This window comes from Salvelinus sp. IW2-2015, linkage group LG11 (genome assembly GCF_002910315.2).
Source record: "Salvelinus sp. IW2-2015 linkage group LG11, ASM291031v2, whole genome shotgun sequence".
Lineage (NCBI taxonomy): Eukaryota > Metazoa > Chordata > Actinopteri > Salmoniformes > Salmonidae > Salvelinus > Salvelinus sp. IW2-2015.
The window spans coordinates 1-21,198 of record NC_036851.1 but is presented as its reverse complement, the minus strand read 5'-3'; the positions used below and the strand labels follow the sequence as shown (position 1 = coordinate 21,198).

The following is a 21,198-nucleotide window of genomic DNA, read 5'->3' as shown; positions in this document are numbered from 1 at the left end:
ACAGGCCTACAAGCCCTCAGTCCAGCCTCTCTCAGCCTATTGCGGACAGTCTAAGCACTGATGGAGGGATTGTACGTTCCTGGTGTAACTACGGACAGTTGTTGTTGCCATCTTGTACCTGTCCCGCAGATGTGGTGTTCGGATGTACCGATACTGTGCAGCTGTTGTTACACGTGGTCTGCCACTGCGAGGACGATCAGCTGTCCGTCCTTTCTCCCTGTAGCGCTGTGTTAGGCATCTCACAGTACGGACATTGCAATTTATTGCCCTAGCCACATCTGCAGTCCTCATGCCTCCTTGCAGCATGCCTAAGGCACATTCACGCAGATGAGCAAGGACCCTGGGCATCTTTCTTTTGGTGTTTTTCAGAGTCAGTAGAAAGGCCTCTTTGGTGTCCTAGGTTTTCGTAACTGTGACCTTAATTGCCTACCGTCTGTAAGCTGTTAGTGTCTTAACGACCGTTCCACAGGTGCATGTTCATTAATTGTTTATGGTTCATTGAACAAGCATGGGAACAGTGTTTAAACCCTTTACAATGAAGATCTGTGAAGTTATTTGGATTTGTACGGATTATCTTTTTTTGCTGCATTTAGAAAAAGCATGGCATGAATCTATCATCGTATTTGCAGGTCCAAGAAAAAAAATGCCTTTTATAAACATTTTATGCAACTCTTTGTAATTTTACATATTTGCGCCAACAAATTACTGGAATTAGGGGCTAAGAATGGACAGAGAGATACGCGTATTTGTCCATCTTATCATATACTTCTCTAATTCCAAATCAGTGTGTCTTGTTTGCCTAGAAACTGTCCCTGTTTGCAAATAATTAAATCAGATAAATACATCATTGGCATTCAATTATAGTATTAGCAAGCTTCTCATCTTCGCGCTCTCCTTCTCAGACTGAATAGAATATAGGCTAGTCCACATGCAAGATAGTGCATTTTTGGCACTAGGTCTAATCGACAACAAGAAATTCTGAAGAAACTTTTGACTCTCCTCCTGAACTAACCCCATAGCCCTACCCAGCACAGCAATTGGTTAAGAAGCACACCACCAAAAAATGTGCAGCAAGACCAGAGCATGCTGGGCTCAGGGTTGGAATATCCAATGCGGTGTGTAATGCAGCCTAGTTTAATTTACACCATCCCAACAGCTATTTTAGGAATATAACTTGATCTGTGCTTCTCCGAACATGCACTTCGTAGCCTATAGCCTGTAGGCTACGGATCATTTGATTGAGATCATACTAAATAGCTTATAGGCGCAATTGATATTTCATGCACGGCGGAGAATCAGAGATGAGGGGTGGCATCAATATACAGTGCATTTGGGAACTATTCAGACCCCTTGACTTTCTCCACCTTTTGTTACGTTACAGCCTTTTTGTTTTACTTTTCTCATCAAACTACACACAATACCCCATAATGACAAAGCAAAACATTTTTTTTAACAGAAATATGACATTTACATAAGTATTCAGAACCTTTAATAAGTACTTTGATGAAGCACCTTTGGCAGAGATTAGAGCCTTGAGTGTTCTTGGGTATTGGGGAGTGTTTGGGGAGTTTCTCCCATTATTCTCTGCAGATCCTCTCCGGCTCTGTCAGGTTAAATGGGGAGCGTTGCTGCACATTTATTTACCGATCTCTCCAGAGATGTTCGATTGGGTTCAAGTCCGGGCTCTGACTGGGCCACTCAAGGACATTCAGAGACTTGTCCCAAAGCCACTCCTGTATTGTATTGGTTGTGTGCTTAGAGTCGTTGTCCTGTTGGAAGGTGAACCTTCACCCCAGTATGAGGTCCTGAGCACTCTGGAGCAGGTTTTCATCAAGGATCTCTCTGTACTTTGGTCCGTTCATCTCTCCCTCGATCCTGACTAGTCTTCCAGTCCTTGCTGCTGAAAAACATCCCCAAGGCATGATGCTGCCACCACCATGCTTCACCGTAGGGATGCTGCCAGGTTTCCTCCAGACGTGATGCTTGGCATTTAGGCCAAAGAGTTCTTGGTTTCATCAGAACAGAGAATCTTGTTTCTCATGGTCTGAGAGTCCTTTAGGAGGTGCCTTTTGGTAAACTTTAAGCGGGCTGTCGTGTCTTTTACTGGGGGGGGTGGCTTCCGTCTGCCCACTCTACCATAAAGGCCTGATTGGTGGAGTGCTGCAGAGATGGTTGTTCTTCTGGAAGGTTGTCCAATCTCCACAGAGGAACTCTGGAGCTCTGTCAGAGTGACCATCGGGTTCTTGGTCACCTGACTGACCATGGCCCTTTTCCTCCGATTGCTCAGTTTGGCCGGGTGGCGAGTTCTAAGAAGAATCTTGGTGGTTCCAAACACCATTTAAGAATGATGGAGGCCAGTGTGTTCTTGGGGACCTTCAATGCTGCAGAAATTGTTTGGCACTCTTCCCCAGATCTGTGCCTCGACACAATCCTGTCTCGGAGCTCTACGGATAATTCCTTCGACCTTATGGCTTGTTTTTTACTATGACTCATTGTTAACTGTGAGACCTTGTATAGACAGGTGATGGAGACCACTGGGCTTTTTGAAACTTTCAACAATCTAGGAGTATTGGTTTTATATCCTTCCCCAGATATATGCCTTATCACAATTTTATCTTGAAAATCTACTGACAATTACTTGGACTTCATGGTATAGTTTCTGCTCTGACATGTACTCTCAATTGTGGGACCTTATATAGACAGGTGTGTTTCTTCCTAAATCATGTCCAATCAATTGAATTCACCACAGGTGGACTCCAATCAAGTTGTAGAAACATCTCAGGGCTGATCAATGGAAACAAGATGCACCTGAGCTCAATTTTGAGTCTGATATTGTAGCAACGGGTCTGAATACTTATATAAATATGTTATTTCTCTTTTTAAATATTAATACATTTGCATACTTCCCGAATGCACTGTGTAGCCTAATAAGCAACCCATTCTAAAACACTGAGAAATATAGAAATTTCATCACCCTCCCCTGGACTAGATAAAAAAATACTAAACCCTCCCCTTGACTGAAATTGAAAAGGCATGACCCTACTCCATGTTCCTGCAGGTAACCATTATGTAAATATCAATCCGTCCCTAACCCTTACCTTAATTTAAGTTTTTCAGTAGAGAACTTAATCAAACAAATAAGTTGATCAACTATGACGTCAATATTGAAGATGTTTTATTGCCACATACACCAGATAGGGACAGTGAAATGTGGTGTTTTACAGGGTCAAAGTTATTTGGCTATTGATTAGGCAGGCTAGGTTAGCTAGCTAATGTTTAACCACATAAAAATTATCAGTATCTTTGGTTTAACCAAGAGCATTGTAGCTAGCTTGCTATTTCAATGAGGGTTTAGTGGAGAAGGAGGACTTGGGAGACCAGCATTACTGGGGAAGTGTGGCAGAGGAGGGAGTGGCAGGGTGAGGAGAACAGACAGTAAAGGCTCTCACTGTGGAAGATACCCTTGATTGAGATGGGTTGAGGGAGAGCAAAGCGAGATTAAACTCCAAACTAAATAGCCAATATTGTAAACCACTAACTGCATACTTTGAGATACAGTCTATTTGAAATACATATTTGATTTCTTTAACTCTGGTAGTTTTTGTGCAATTACAATAAAAGAGAATGACCTCTAACCATATTCTCTCTCTCTCTCCATGCAGGCCTACTTTCACTATGTGGTGGGGAAGTTGTTCTCTGCTCAGCTGACAGCGATAGGACATACAGGAGTCCACTCTGTTCCAAGCACTTCTCTCTGCATAGCATTCTGGGTACTTCGTGCAGGTAACCATGACTTCTATCATCACCCCTGTAACCAGTGTTGTAGCGCTATCATTTTTAATAATTTCCTTAATCAAAGTTTGTTATCCTCCAATTGCAATGTCTGCCTATGCCCACACATATTTTCTAAAGAAAATGTTGTATTTGTAATGCCCTCAAACAAGAAGTCAGGCTTAGGCGACCTAATTTCAAAATAGGCCATCATCACTGCCAATCGTGAATGATAATTCTTCATTACTGGTGAAACGTCCAAACTGCATCTCCATGCTAATCATGTTTGCACTGTTTGCAATACCTTTACTGCAGGTAGAGTAGGCAGTTCAATGTCTTGTGTAGCTTACACACTGTATCATAAATACACTTTGATTTCATCAGCTTGAACACATCGTTACAATATACCCTATTACAGAATAAAAGAAAACAGAGGGGTGAACTAGCAATTCATATAATTGACTTGCATATTTTAAACATGCTATCAAATCAATTAGTAAGTAGTAAACATAAATGACTATGTAGAATCGCAGGAAATTCGTTTTAGAACAGCCATAAAAATCAAGCTTTTGTTGTGGTGTACTCATGCAACTCAAACTATAACCTAAATGCATGATTACCTCCAACTTGGCCCGATTCCCATTTACAATTGCACACCCTGACATAACAAGTGTAAGAACTGACAAGCAGGAACGGAGAGTGAACATTTAATTTACACAGACATGGAACAGGACAGGAACAGCATCAGAACCGGGAAAAACAAAGACATACGACAATCAATGCCGAAGCGGGGAACAGAGCTGGGGAACAGACAGATATAGGGAAGGAAATAACACTAAGTGGTTGAGTCCATGTGAGTGCAATGAATCGCTAATGCGCGTGACGAGGGGATCAGGTGTGTGTAATGATGGTGGCAGGAGTGCGTAGTACTGGGCAGCCTGGCGCCCTCGAGCGCCAGGGAGGGAGAGCGGGAGCAGGCATGACACCAAGCTAGAACGGGGCCTGCATTTCAACTAATAGCCAATGTAGGCTAAATATCCCAAGCAGGTCTACAGCCACTCTGGTTTGGGCGTCCTCAGCAGAACGGTGTCGCCTGGTCACATGTCTTTCTGGGTTCCACTGCGCAAGAGGGGGTCCATGGTGTTCTATGAACATCAAGGCAGACAAGAGTGATTTTTTAAAGATTTTTTCAACATTCTAATTGGCCAAAGTGATCAAGCCTCCGACGGGCCTCCGCAGTGCACACACACTTAGCCTACAGTTCTTCATCAATCTCGCCACCATCAGAGAGAAGACAAGGTAATTAAATATATATTTTTTTAGAATGTATCAGAATGAATTTTCCAGAAAAAGTTTTACAAATTGGAAAATTATTTTCAAATTGGAAAAGAATGAGGGAGCGCCACACCTCCGCGCTCGGGCAGCATTAGACCCCTGCCCGTAACTTAATCATTAGTGGTACTGAGAGTTCCTCTAATTGCTTTGACGTTGTATGGAGGCATTGTTCAATACAGAGCCATACTGACTGACGAGTGGCATGGTTTGGTATAGCTCGGCTCAGTCCCACATAGTATGTTATCACTTATTTTGCGAAAGGATTATCAATAGTTGCCTCATTTGATACAGGAGCAGTCATACAATTGACTGTTACCTTGAATACAAAGCAAACTTTTCAACTGCAATTGAATGCTGCATATGACATTTCCTGACATCGCATTTTTACTCTCTCTCTCTCACTGCAGTTGTTCTCAGGAGACGGGTCAGTGTGTGTGTAGAGAACATATGTCTGACAAGGTGGATTCAGGCTGCTACTTCATCGCCCTGGACCAATACACCTACAAGGCGGGGATGGCACATCTGTTTGACGTCATGTACCCAAGAAGACTCAACCAATCACACGACACAACACTGGACTGGCCAAGGGAAAGGATTTGTTAGTTCATCCATCACACCAGTGAAAGTGACCAACCTAATGTTTCTAGACACGCACCCACCTCGAAGCCCCCTCCCCGCTAGCCTGAAATCCAATCCAGAAAAAATATAAATTGAAACCCAAAGGTGTCAAGACAAGTGACTGTTGTTGGTTGACAATGATGATTGTAAATGGTTTTACACATTTGAACCACGTTTCCTTGCATACAGATCTACATTTTTGTATGCATGAATACATTTTTGATCTGCAGCAATAATGTTCTGCTCGCCCAAAGTCACACAGTCCGCTCCCCGAACATCCTCTGTTCTCTCAACCAAATCACTTTGTTCTCTTCGCGTGACCCATCCTCTGCGCTCTCGACTCAGTGTTTGCTTTCTCAATGATGTTTCATCTTGCTCGACAGTGCCATCTCATGCGCAATGGACTTTAGAGGCTGATTTGACGAGATAGTCCCTTGACAGATAACAGCATTCACAGCGGAAGCCAGACGAGAGCTCACAAACACTGGGATCAAAGGCAGAGAATGTAAAAAGTTCAAGATACAAATGAATGGCTCAGTACTGCAGCCTTCAAGACACAGAGAGTGCAAGAGAGAGAAAGAGAGAAAAGAGGAAAAGAGAAAACGGTCCTCATGAAACATGATTAAAACATGTTGCTTTGCCACTCTTGGAGTAGAGAATGCCCCTGGTTACAGCTTGGCTTTTGTGATTCCCTCTGTGTTCAAAACTGACGATAATACAAAGAGGCGGATGCTTGTTCAAGAATGTTCAGCCAGTAAATTTTTTCCTTTCATTCAAGTTCTTACTATGTGCAGAGTAGTTCAATAGTTCCATTCTGGTGTGTGTATATATACAAGCTATTTGCTATAATTTCTTAGCCCATGTTAGCTATGGGTTCAGGAGTCAAACCTAATTAGGAAATGTGTAAATAATAAATGAATGAATAAGGCAAGAATGTATAAAAAAAATTATAGCTAAATACTCAGAGTTCAGATTCCTTTACAGCTAGGCTGGCTATCTATAGATGGTTGTATTAATTATGGGTTCAGCAGTGAAGCTGGAGAAACCCTAATGTATTTGTTGGCGTTATTATTATTATTCCAGTTCCGCAAAAAGTTTGTGAAAATATGTAAATTCCTGTGAGATGGTAAGTCCTAGGTGGGTGCAACCTTGCTTGGGTCACACCCTCTCATGCGATGCCAAGCCAATTGGCCACATGCTGGTGCTTTAGCAAGCAAATGTTGAAAGCTCACACCCCTCACCCTGTGTCGTGAAATTCGGTACATAGGTCCCTCTCCTCACAAGGAACACATTTCCCTGAAGGAACCATGAAGTCCTCCACTTAGAATTTTGTAAAAACTCTTAAACACTACTTTGGTACTGAATGACCGATCTGTACAAAACTTGATACATGGCATCAATACATCTATTGACCAAAGTCTCTCAAGGTAATATTTTCCAGGGCAGTATCTCAAACAACAAACATTCACGTGGTCTGGCACATAATAACATAGAAATCCGACACGGATATTGGTATTCGGATATATAACACTGTCAAGACTCAACATACGCAAGGACATTCAGATCGACCACCTGGTGGTGCTACAATGGGCACATGTTTATATCTCTTGATCAGTTTGACTCAGATTGATGAAAGTTAGCACACATGCTCAGGGATTTGACTCTAGCTATCCTGTAAAGTGTGGTTCAGTGTGGCTGCATGGTGGCACTGTTTCAAGGGAAAAAACATGAATGCAAGTTAATTGACGGCCATATTGTTTCAGCTAATCTTGAAATATATTGGGTTTGAATATGTGTATCCATAGATGCTATATACCAAATTTGGTGCTGATCAGTCCAGTGATTCTGGAAAAGAAGACATTTAACTTTGTGAACATCTTTTTAAAAAATCAAAGATTTTGAGTTCTGATATTTGGCAAGTGTGGTAAACAGTACAATAGTAGCTCATCCTAGGGCAATGTGTCCAATTTGTCATGATGGTGGCACGGTAGGCCCACAGCTGAACCCCGGCATTGCTGCTTGCAGCTATCTTTCAACTTGTTCTTGTCCACAGAATTTTTACTGCCTTTGGTACCTATCCAATTATTTAAGACTCTGATATTGACTGTTTCAAATTTAAGTGTCTATCAGGTAAGAACACCTTTCTATATACCAGCGTGGATGAGTGGAACAAACTAAAGCAACAACTTAAAGCTATACTGAGCAGAACTTATTTTATAAACAATGTCAAAAGCTGGCTGATGACTGAACCATTTTCATATCTGTATCTATGTAATACATCTATGTCTGTACCGCAATGAAAATAAGTAATTCACTTTATTGTGTTATCCCTGTCAAGTTTTTAAAATGTATGAACCGTGTGTATGCATTTTTGTCAAATAAACTGTCAAATAAAAACAATCAAAATCAATCAATCAACCCCAGATCCATGACTCATGAAATAATGGGCATCTCTGGCAACACCTGTGTTTGAGCGTTTAGAAACAAAGATTTCAGTGTCATGTTCATCAGGCACCAAAGAAAGCAGGACTAAACAGGGCCCCTCCCTACCTGGACTTCAGTAATGCTTGTGTTTCTGCTGCATGACATAATGAACACGACCCAGGCCTGTATGCAAGTGTGTTGCAGTCCGATGGCTCACTCTGGCTAGTGTTTATCTATCCATCGTTTCCTGTCCGATAATGAGAGCAAGTGGGAGTGAGGTGAATAATTGCACGCCTGCGGCAAAACGTTCAACTTCCCTTTTACTTTGCGGTCAGAGGATTGCTGTTTTTTTATTTTTAAGAAAAATAAAATGCCCTTAATGCAATCCCTCTCATCTCCAATCTGTAGTTTTTTGCGCATATTAATATTCTTGAAAAAGAGAAAGAGAAAGTGAAGAGGGAGAACTCCCACACTCTCGTCCCCTGGTAGACGGTGGTGATGCGATGTGATAAGATAGAGGCAGGGGTGTGGGAGGGAGAGAGGGTCCCTGTACGCAGAGAAATGAAAACCCATAGGGCAGAGGAAGCATTGCCTCCCCCACAGCCTCATCATCACACACACACGTGCAAGGACACACGCATAAACACACAGTGGCGGTTCTAGACCATTTCAACTGGGGGGGCCAAGCTGGGGCCAGTTGTACTGTTAGAGGGACCAGTTACATTAGACGTTATTGTTGTCATCGTTTTCTTCACTGCATTGCAGGCATTAGCAGGCAAAAGACCATGTTCATAATCATCATCGTTGCCACTGTCTAATAACGGATGTAAAAAAAAGAACGATAGCAAAAATGTGTTATGTAAAAATAATTTCATACTCCACATTTAGGGGGGCACAAGGGGTTCCAAAATTGTTGTCACAGGGGCACTGGCCCACACTGCCCCCCCCCCCCAGAACCGCCACTGTAAATACACACGCTTGCGTGTGGACATACACAGACAACACACACAAGCACAAACATACACACACGCATGCACACACATAAACGAACACAGACAGAGGCTCATGTTCAGAGCAATACATACACAGACAGACATGCTCACATACAGTACATACTTGCAGAAACAACTCTTCAACCAAACCTTTGAAAATGTACATTAGAAGACAGACGCTGATTGTGAGTGCTCCTGGATGCTAGTGCATTTATGTAGTTCCTGTGAGTAGGTACTCCATGGGTGCTCTCTGACCTTTTGTTAATCAACAGATACCTTTTACTGTGGGGCCATTAACCAGCCCTAGTTTTGGCCAGCGTCCCAAATGGCACCCTATTCTCTATATAGTGTACTACTTTTGACAAAAGCCCTATTGGTCCTGCACTCTATAGGGAATAGGTTGCCATTTGAGACACAACCTGGGATGAGGTTGCCTTGTCTTTTTACATATTTTCTCCCAAAAATTAACTGCTAACAAACTGCATTGAAATTCTTACACAACAGAAGGGGCAGCGCTGCCTTATGCGAGCTGTTCTCTGCATCCCAAATAACACCGTAATCCCTTTATAGTGCACTACTTTTTACCAGAGTTCTATGGGAACACCTTATGGAAGTAAATCTATGCAAAGACATGTATTCAATCCACTAATACTAAACATGTTGCATTTAACATAAAAACATCTCTATATTTTGTATGTTGATCGTCGACAAGGTTTATTTGAGCTATGGCCAGCGCCATTTTAAATTGCCATAGTAACGAGTGACGCCAGTGTGGCAATTGCAGGAATCAGCACGTCGTCTGTGGAATTGAGTTTTCACGCGGAGAGTGAATCGAAGAGAGTGTTAGGTGCGGACAACGAAGAAGGCAACAACAAGTAGTAATTCAAAACATGAACTGTATAGCGGGAGGCTGTATGAATTGGCTCAAAAAAAATCCTCGGTAAACTACCATCGGCTGCCCAAGGAACCACAACTTTTGAAAAAGTGGCTCCATGTCCTGAAGAGGAAGCTAGCGGGATCTGCAGACAGCACTTCGCAGAGGCAGACTTCGCGATGAAGGGCACTTTCGATGTGGCAACTGTGAGTTTCTGAATGGAAAGGAGTCATAGGCCTATGTTGAAGCCCTCTGCTTGCGCCTCCATTTGAAATGTCAAGGGTTATGGTGTAGGGGTTACCGACCGACCATCATCAAATCAAATGTTATTGGTTACATAAACATGATTAGCAGATGTTATTGTGAGTGTAGCGAAATGCTTGCGCTTCTAGTTCCGACAGTGCAGCAATATCTAACAAGTAATATCTAACAATTCCACAACAGATACCTAATGCACACAAATCTAAGTAAAGGAATGGAATAAGAATATATAAATATATGGATGAGCAATGACAGAGCGGCATAGGCTAAAATGCAATAGATAGTATAGAATACAGTTTATACATATGAGATGAGTAAAGCAAGATATGTAAACATTATTAAAGTGGCATTATTAAAGTGACTAGTGTTCCCTAGTTCTTCAAGTCTGTATGTAGGCAGCAGCCTCTCTGTGCTAGTGATGGCTGTCTAACAGTCTGATGGCCTTGAAATAGAAGCTGTTTTTCAGTCTCTTGGTCTCAGCTTTGATGCACCTGTACTGACCTGGCCTTCTGGATGATAGCGGAGTGAACAGGCAGTGGCTCGGGTGGTTGTTGTCCTTGATCATCTTTTTGGCCTTCCTGTGACACCACCCTCTGGAGAGCCCTGAGGTTGTGGGCGTTTAGTTGCCATACTAGGCGGAGATACACTGGTGATACACACGCTGGTGTTCGCTGACTTTGGAGTCAAGCAAAAGCGACTAAACGGAGGAGGCGACGCGAGTCAATGCAATGGAGCCTGAGGTAACGTTAACCGGTCATGACTGTTGTTGACTAGGCTAGCGTTAGACACTGGACAACTTTGTTGCAACTCTAGTTGAAGGTATCTAGCTAATTGCGTCTAGCAAGCAAATAATGTTAGCAAGCAACTCAACTGCAACTAAAATTGCAACCTAGTTTATACGTGTACCCCTGTTATTAGGTGACATTAGTTACTGTAGCTAGCTTCCACCTCAAATAACTTACTGTAATACATTTTGTTGACAGATTTTGTTTTTCTAATGTTTTGTTAGCTCCACCTAATTTAGCTAGACTGAAGTTGACAGAGCTAATGTTTGCTAAAAAATAAATGTCCCCGTATTTGCTGTGTGTGTGTTGACAAAGCCTACATGACAGGTAGCTTTGTTGATGCCAACTGATATATTTGGGCTCAGTTGTCTTAACAAAACGTTTGTTTGTTTTCAGGATGACATCTTCATCCCTTAAAATGTTTTCATCCCGGAGGAAACTGTGCAGGAGGAAGAGGTGGTACATGCAAATACATGTTGTTTCTAAGGCTATTGTTTATTTCAAGTATATTCTTGAATATAACTATAGACTAATAGATGCCTTAATTGTTTTCTACCAACGGGGAAGAACGGTTAGTACAGCATGCCAAACTGACCCCTTGGTGCCACAGTGTTCATGTGCTGCGGTGGAGAAGAGGTCCACCGGGACGATTACTAAAGAGCTCGGTGCCCAGCTAGATTGTGCTCACGACAAATCAGTATATAACCGAGTCCTGCCCCTCTACGCCACAGATGGAGCTGACGGAGAGTGAGATCAGTGAAGGCCAGAACTCGCTGTATGAACCTGAGAGCTCAGAATCACAATCATCACAGTGCGAGTCAAGATATACTATCGATCACTTTGGGGGAGTGGGATGGTGCTCCGAAAATGGAGAAGGAACAGGCCATTCAACAGCGAATTCAAAGATACACCCATCCATAAAGGGAATCGAAGTGGAAATGTTTTACCATAGATTTTTTTACCCTTTTCAATGGATGTGCTACCTTGTCCCGGTCCTGCTGTTTCGACTCTCTCTCTCAACCTATGAATGCTCAGCTATGAAAAGCCAACTGACATTTGCGCCTGAGGTGTTGAATTGTTGCACCCTCTATAACCACTGTGGTTATTATTTTGATGTAAAAAGGACTTTTGTAAAATACAATTGATTGATTGATTGTTTGCTGTGCTGGATGCTGTGTATTCACTAACTGTCTGAGTGATGTAACATTTTTATAGTATCTGTAACATATTTTGGTGTGTCATTATTCTTAAATAACAAAGTGTCTCCCTGCTCCTTTTTCGGGTAAAAAACTGAGGGATGGGGCTGGAGAAATGTAACCACTCTCAAATTCACAGACAGAGCTATAGATGCAAAGACTGACCATCAATGATATCAAAATTGTAATCATGTGTCTATGATCTGTTTCCACTACCATGTACCCAGTTCGCTTTGGATAAAGGTGTCTGCTAAATGGTATATATTATTAAAGTCTACTTTGACAACTAGCTGCCCAGTGTAGTTACCATTACTTTCCAATAGATGGCAGCCAAGGCTAGTTGAAGTCACTATTCTAGAGTTAGGGACATGGGATTAGTGCGCACTGAAAGTAGTTTATCTGGTTACGCTTGAACCTGTTAAAGTGGACAAGCTCACTAATACTATTTTTTACATAAGGCGCAGGCATTTGGTCTATGTCTTAGGCTAGGCTAGATTTACTAAATTAACTGGTTTTATTCAAACGTTTCTTAAATTCCTTCGCTTCTGGCTATGCGCGCCTTATGGAAGAAACGACAAACGCAGGAATGAGACGCCGTACACCTCGTCCAATTCTCCCATGTGCCCATAGGGTAAACTGGCGATAAACTGCCAGCCTGTACGCGCTGCAAACAAAATCATAAGAAAAGTTAGTCTGATACCGAAACTAAATCACAATGTATTTATAATGAGGACCCCCCATTATTGGTTAGAATGAGATTTAATGAATCATGATGCTGTCTGCGATTCAAACTCTGGTCGTCTGTCAAAAGGTAAATGTGTTACCATTGTGCCAAACAGCGCTGGTGATAAACATCGTTATAGGATACTAATTATATATATTGAGCCACTACTGATATTAACCTTAAACAATTTGTAAGTCGCTCTGGATAAGAGCGTCTGCTAAATGACTTAAATGTAAATGTATAATCAAGCAACATTTCACCAATTATTTAACTGGCATATCGGCTGCTGACTGGTCGAGTAACCTCTTCTGCCAGGAAGTCCTTCATAAGGATTAGTGACACGTCCAATAAATACGTCCCCATCCAGACAGACTGACAGGAACCTCTGACTGCCACCATCCTCATGGGATTTTGTGCTGTATCGCCACCATCTCTCTACAAGACACACACTCATACTCTAGCCATTATTTGGCAGCATCCCCACTCACACTAGTTTGTGTTCGTCTAAGCCGACCCTCTAGCTGAGTTGTTTCAGGCGGTATATCTGTGTTGTTACTGCAACGAGAACAAACTCTTTGATCTGGGGCAACGATCGGCTCAAACACGAACGGCTTCAGTAGGTTTATTGGCTCCCTAAAATGAATATTATTTCATTCTCTGTAATAAACTCATTCTCTGACTCGGAGCTACTCTGTAAATTCAGCCATCTTTTGGGAGTTCCAAAATGTGCCCTCCTCCCAGTGACGCAACAATGTCAACATGGTGATTTACAGGTACAGCTAGCTGGCGTTCTAAATCATAGTGTTTCCATTCCCCTTTAAAAGTAGTGCACTATAAGGGGAATAGGGTGCAATTTGGGTTGCGCCCATTGTTAGCATACAATGTCACACACAGAGAAGGGGGTAGAGGGCTCTATCTCAAACCAATGTGCTAGCGATTGAGGTCGGGTCCCTTTATGACGGCGACCAAATGTCCAAATGCTTTTGACTTTGATTCAATTAGTCCTCTCCTTTATGTTCTTTATGTGTCTCTAGATGTCCATGTTAAGTGATCCGTTCCCCTGTTTGTTTACGTGGGCAAATCCATGTGTGTGTTTGTGTGTGTGTGTGGTTTGTGCCAGTGAGGGCTGTCTCCCTCTCTCAGTGCATCTGTCAGGATGTGAGTAATAGGCCGATTATGCTGACAAACACACACACAGGTGGCCGCTATAGCCTTTAATCAGTCCCCAGATATCTCTCTCTCCCTCCCTCCCTTCCTCTCGCTCTCTTTCTCTGCCTCTCTTTAGTCCTGTCTCCTTCTCATTCTCTTTCACATGCTATCTATTTCACACACACACTCACGCACATACAAATGCATGCCCGTGCACACACACACACACACACACACGCAGGTTCACAAACCCACACAACCGTTGAACAAGTCATAAACGATACTGAAGCACATAATGACAGAACACAAATGAAAACATTTGTTTGTGTGTGGCACCATTTGAAATGAGTTGGGGGTCTTCTTCACCATAATAGAAAGCACTGAATGTACGTCTCTTAAGATATTCTCCGCCCGCAGTCACGATCCACTAGCCACAAGTCATGTTCGGGAATGCATGCCAATTTATTGACTTTCCCCATCGACTGTATGAAAAAATACGACCTTTATATTTCATAAGCAAGCATGGACACACAGGCAGCGAGTAACATATAAGTGCCAAAAGATTGCCAACTTAATTTGCAATGGGATAGGTGCTGAAATTGTGAGGCAAATCAGGTTAGAGGGGGAAGCGATAACAAAAAGGCGTTATAAAATATCCCCGGTGATGGATGACCCTTTAAATAACAGGCTCAATTGCTGGCTTCATCAGTGCAGGCACAGTGAGTGAGGGAAAAAGGCAATGCATCTCATGTTAAAGACAGGAAAAGGGGAGCTACTGGAGTCCTACAGCAAAGAAGTTGAATAGAACCTTCACAACCTTAACATTAACAAAGCTCTAAGATTCTTCCTTTTCTACACTAAAAATGTTGGCCCTTATGTACCAAGAAGAGGAAGAAACACCTAATTGACTTAATTACCATAACAGTACGAGTATCAGTAAAGTATTGTATTACAGAGCCTTAGGAATGGCTTTCTCTAGAAGACCTGTCTATAGATGTAGACACAATAATCGACTACCCACAGCATAGTGTTGCCGGAAGGCTGACTTGTTTAATGAAAGGGAAAGTTAATACAAGTGGGACTAGACAACTATCAGGGCTCCAGACTATTTAGTCACATTTTGCGACCCTTTAACTTGGCTGTGCGAGTTACATTTTGAATTGGTCGCACTGGTGCAAGCTACACATTCTATCTGGTCACCTCAATCCAATTGTTTTGGGGGGGGGGGAATCATGAATTTGTTAAACAGTAAAGTGTATTATCCTCAATATTCCTTTAATAAAAGTGTCTGCACTGCCGCTGTGCCTGCCTGGGGCTGCTATAATGAGCGAGCTTCTCACACTGTCTCTCCCCCTCATGTGCCCATCATGATTGTATAACATTTCAAAATTCAATTGCGGGGGGGAAACAAATTGTGGGGGAAAGAATTCTCCACAATAAAGAGAGGAGGGTCTCTGCTTTCTGTATGTATAATATAATGTATTTCTCAGCAATCATTATTGAGCTCAAAGCACACTGTTTTACAATCAAGTTATCTGATATGGCTTTGAAATACAGAGCGTGTGAAATCTGCCATCGTACGGTAGATTAATACATGGCTACTAGCAGTAGGTGTTCAATGTGTTTTGAGTTTCCACTTCCTCAGGTGGTGAATTAGCACCAATTGAATTAGGCCTATGTAATATTTTATAAAATACACTATATTTTCAGAATACGCTAAAATCTCAGGATATGAAATGAATAGGAAGAAGAAGAAGAACTTTTTTTTTTATTTTAACATTTGTATTTTGTATTTCTACCTTTGCTTATTCGATCTGGTCGCTAACATATGCCTATGACTTGGCAGCGCATTCTTGTTTCAAAAACATTGAATCTGTGCTTCAGAACCAAAAAGTTGTGTGTCTTGACTGTTGACCAATGACCAGTCATCGTCATTAGCGCGCAAAGGCAGGCGCACATATTCAGATTAGTGACCGGAAAGCGCTTGTTTCATTTTCTCAGGTTGTGTCTGGCAAAAACAGAGTAGCCTACTTACAGTACGTTAATATTATCCATGGAAAGTACTGTTTAGCAATCTGCTACGGACGCTATCTGGTGATTTCATTGATCATTTTCATATTTCAGATAGGCCTAGTGTGGTTGCGTTATAATGATATACCTCAGTGGTGGTACTGGCAATATGTTTAAAGATAGCTGTAACATTGCACTACCTCAATACTTAGGGAATGAAGGTTTAACATAATCTGGCAAATTAATGATGATATTTGTGAGCAAGAAAAAGGCTACAGACGGATCATGTTTCCCATCCGATCCTGCACCCTCCACCTCCGCTGCTTACAGTTAGGCCATACCATCCTGCTTGCTCTGGAATCCAGAGGAGTGGTAATGCGACATGATATCCCTACTCGATATCGACGGCTAACATGAATGACTTTCAGATCAAAATGCAGGTGTAAAACAAAGTTTATTTATGTATCTTGCGTTTTTAAATTGCATCACTGTTTATGGCTGTAATGACATTTGCGCAGTGATTGTGCGCATGTGCGTGTGTGGGGCTCGCAAGCTTTGAAACATTCCTTTTTGGGGGACCCAAAAAAAGTTTGAAAACCAGTGAGCTGACGAGCAGATTGCTGATTTGCTGTACAGCTATAGGATCGGGTGCAGCACAAACGTCAAATTGGAGTGAGAGACGATTGCCATAAATTAATATTCCCCCAAAAACTTTTGGGTGATCAAGAAAATTAACCATTTACTTTGCAAGCTCACCAGCAATGGGGCATCAAGCAACAAGTATTAGCATAGGCCTATTGGTCTTTTAGCATGTCAAAATTGCTTGAAATGTATAATTTACTTGAATTTGGAATTTGTTGTCAACATTAATTATTACATTTTTTTGTGTTGTAGAGAAAATAATGAAAGGGGCTGTCTTGTAGCCACAATAAATAAACAAAGATTAGTAGTAGTTGAAAAAAGTAATTGCCTGTCTAGATTTATTTTACTTGACTTGAGGCTTGAAAAAGCTTTTGACCCGACTTGACCTGACTTGCTCTTACTGTAGAATGCACGACTTGGGCTTGACTCAAGACTTGACCCAATCTTTTTGGGACTCGACTTGAGACTTGGACCTTGTGACATGAGACGTGTTTGTGACTGGGTCCCATGTCTGCTAGAGACCCTTTTGAGTTAATTTTACATTCACATCTGAGTCATTTAGCAGGCACTCTTATCCAGAGAAACTTATCGTACTTTAAAAAAAAGGCTGAACCAGCTATGTATAGGTAAATAGGTATGTCTGCAGTAATATTGATAGTTCCATGCTTTTCACTCTCAGGAGAAAATGAAAAATAATTGGAGGAGTGATTTGGCATTAGGAATATGACTATGGGCATATTTAATTGTATTATGCTACATAACTTAACTTATGTGTCACTTTTGTGCCACCTTCAAATTTAAATACTTTACTGGACTTAAGATGCAATGCCGAGTAATAACAAATCATATTCCACGACGAGTCGAGCATTGATCAATAGGATTGGGTGGAAGTCCGTTTAATATTTCAGAGAATACTAATGATGTTTTTAAATGTGATTTTCAATAAATATTTGATGTGTTTCCCTTATTCTAAAGAGGGAAAGTGCAAATTAGATGTCATCATATCATTCAAACAGAGATGTGAGCTAGTGGTAATGCATATGTGGCAAGGAATCAAATCAACTCAAACAGATCGCAAACAACAATAGGATTGCTTTAAGGCAGAAATGCAACTGGATTATGTCTGGTCGAAGTGTAAAACGTCTTGTAAAAGTGCAAACTGACGATATTGGACAGTTCCTGGCCACAATGACGCGACCTCATGTCAAAAACCACACTTAGAATTCCCTGCAATGTTGATAAAACCGTACTAACCATTCTTACCTCATACTCTTCCTTGAAGCCGTAGCCCTGGCCACACTTCATCTGGGTGATGTGCTGGAGGAGGTCGGCTACACGGATGGCTGGCTGGAACTGGCCTGCTTGGTAGGACATCTCTACTGACTCACAGCCCCCGTATGGGTACGTCTGGATGGTCAACGATGGCTGAGCCAACTCACTATGGCTGCTGTCTGTGGACCAAGGAGAACACACTCAGTATTCACTTACTCTGTGACATTTGGGTTAGCATTGAACCACATAGCGGTCAGTCTGTGTAAGAATGATTCAATGGAACTCATTTTAATATAATGAAATCTCTTGTTTTCATTAAATGTTGTTCTCCCAAACATATTGACTGTAGTACTCGCGCTGCCAAAACACTCGACCACTGTTAGTCCAACTTCTGGTATGCCAAGAGGGCCCTCCCCCGCCACCCTTTCGGCAAATCTGACCACGACCACATTTTGCTTCTCCCTTCCTATGGGCAGAAACTCAAATAGGAAGTACCCGTGCTAAGGACTATTCAACGCTGGTCTGACCAATCGGAATCCACGCTTCAAGATTGTTTTGATCACGCGGACTGGGATATGTTCCGGGTAGCTTCCGAGAATAATATTGATGAATACACTGTTTCAGTGACTAAGTTTATCAGTATAGGCAAATTTTGAACCCACTGTGGCTATTAAAACCTACCCTAAACAGAAACCGTGGATAGATGGGAGCATTCGCGCAAAACTGAAAGCGCGAACCACCGCATTTAACCATGGCAAGGTGATTGGGAATATGGCAGAATACAAACAGTGTAGTTGTTCCCTCCACAAGGCAATCAAACAGGCAAAACATCAGTATAGAGACAAAGTGGAGTCACAATTCAACGGCTCAGACACGAGACATATGTGGCAGGATCTACAGACAATCACCGACTACAAAAGAAAAACCAGCCACGTCGTGGACACCGACGTCTTGCTTCCAGACAAGCTAAACACTTTCTTTGCCCACTTTGAGGATAACACAATGCCACCGAAGCGGCCCGATACAGTGGCCTCTCCTTCTCTGTGGCCAATGTGAGTAAGACATTTCAGCGTGTTAACCCTCGCAAGGCTGCCGGCCCAGACGGCCTCCCTAGCCGCGTCCTTAGAGAATGCACAGACCAGCTGGCTGGTGTGTTTACGGACATATTCAATCTCTCCCTATCCCAGTCTGCTGTCCCCACATGCTTCAAGATGGCCACCATTGTTCCTGTACCCAAGAAAGCAAAGGTAATTGAACTAAATTACTATTGCCCCGTAGCACTCCTGTCATCATGAAGTGCCTTGGGAGACTAGTCAAGGTTCATATCACTCAACCTTACCTGTCACCCTAGACCCACTAGACCCCTCACCCTAGACCCACTTCAATTTGCGTACCGCCCCAATAGATCCACAGATTATGATGTCGCCATCACACTGCATACTGCCCTATCCCATATAGACAAGAGGAATACATATGTAAGAATGTTGTTCATTGACTATAGCTCAGCATTCAACACCATAGTACCCTACACGCTCATCATTAAGCTCGAGGCCCCGTCCGCAACCACAGGGCTCTCCAGAGGGTGGTGCGGTCTGCCCAACGCATCACCGGTGGCAAACTACCTGCCCTCCAGGACAGCTACAGCACCCGATGTCACAGGAAGGCCAAAAAGATCATCAAGGACAACAACCACCCTGTTCACCCCGCTATAATCCAGAAGCACATAGAGGCTGCTGCCTACAGTATATACATAGACTTAAAATCACTGGCCAGTTTAATAAATGGAACACTAGTCACTTTAATAATGTCTACATATCTTGCATTACCCATCTCATATGTATATACTGTATCCTATACCATTCTACTGTATCTTATTCTATGCCACTCTGACATTGCTCGTCCATATATTTATACATTCTTAAATCCATTCCTTTACTTAGATTTGTGTGTATTGGGTATATGTTGTGTAATTGTTACATATTACTGCACCGTCGGAGCTAGAAGCACAAGCATTTCGCTACACCCACAATAACATCTGCTAAACAGGTTTATGTGACCAATACAATTTGATTTGATTTCAGTGGAGACCTCTCTAGCTCTCTGCAGGTCTTGAACAACTTTAAAAGCATGAGATCTTCAAACTCTTACAGTTGGCTCTCCACAGACCCTGTTCCTAGACAACAGCCTTCCTTTATCTCTATCTCGCTGCTACTCGGTCATTAATGATGATATTCAAAGTTAAATGGATAATCCAAGAGACACTTTGCTTTACTACTTGAAATACATTCTTGTAATTGAGTCTTCCTAAGATTAAGATTGGCGAGATTGAAGTAGTACATGGCTTCTAATGAGTCGAGTCCATTAAGAAGAGGAATCAGGAGATGAGTAGCAGAGAAACTCTCCATATTACAAGCATTAAATACATAAAGTACCATTGCAAATGTGGTAGGCTAATATCACCCGTGTTTTATTAATATGGCTATTAATTTTGACTGGCTCTAGGGAGGCGCAAGTGTCAAATTCACGTTAGTTTTCAATTTCGTTATGTCAAAACTGGCACACTGGCATTTTCCAGCCCTAATTTACCTGTCTAAGATCAGCTTGCTTGCACTGAGGTGGGAGGGGTGGCAATATTTGAGGTGTGTCCTTAAAAACAAGCGCAAAAGTGACTGAGTCTGAGGCCGAGTCTTCTCTTGTCTCTACTCCTCCCGTTACGGGGTCTGAGACGCCGAAGCTTCTCACCATTAGCTCTGACAAATTGAAAACCCTAGTCATTGGCTACTCCATTACCCGCAGTATTAGACTTAAAACAAATCACCCATCGATCAAACACTGTTTACCAGGGGGCAGGGCTACCGACGTTAAGGCTAATCTGAAGATGGTGCTGGCTAAAGCTAAAACTGGCGAGTGTAGAGAGTATAGAGATATTGTTATCCACATCGGCACCAACGATGTTAGGATGAAACAGTCAGAGGTCACCAAGCGCAACATAGCTTCAGCGTGTAAATCAGCTAGAAAGATGTGTCGGCATCGAGTAATTGTCTCTGGCCCCCTCACAGTTAGGGGGAGTGATGAGCTCTACAGCAGAGTCTCACAACTCAATTGCTGGTTGAAAACTGTTTTCTGCCCCTCCCAAAAGATAGAA

General features: G+C 42.3%; 1 protein-coding gene across 1 annotated transcript in view; it reads right to left on the bottom strand.

The window, feature by feature from the left end:
• The window catches only part of LOC111969625 (receptor-type tyrosine-protein phosphatase T-like), a gene marked incomplete at its 5' end in the record, with an annotated part of 104,175 nt that extends 85,943 nt beyond the window's left edge, over nt 1–18,232 (bottom strand). The window contains one exon of the mRNA XM_023995763.3: nt 18,045–18,232. Coding sequence (XP_023851531.2) covers nt 18,045–18,232 — 188 coding nt within the window. The remainder of the gene's footprint in view (nt 1–18,044) is intronic.
• Nucleotides 18,233–21,198: the final 2,966 nt, after the last annotated feature.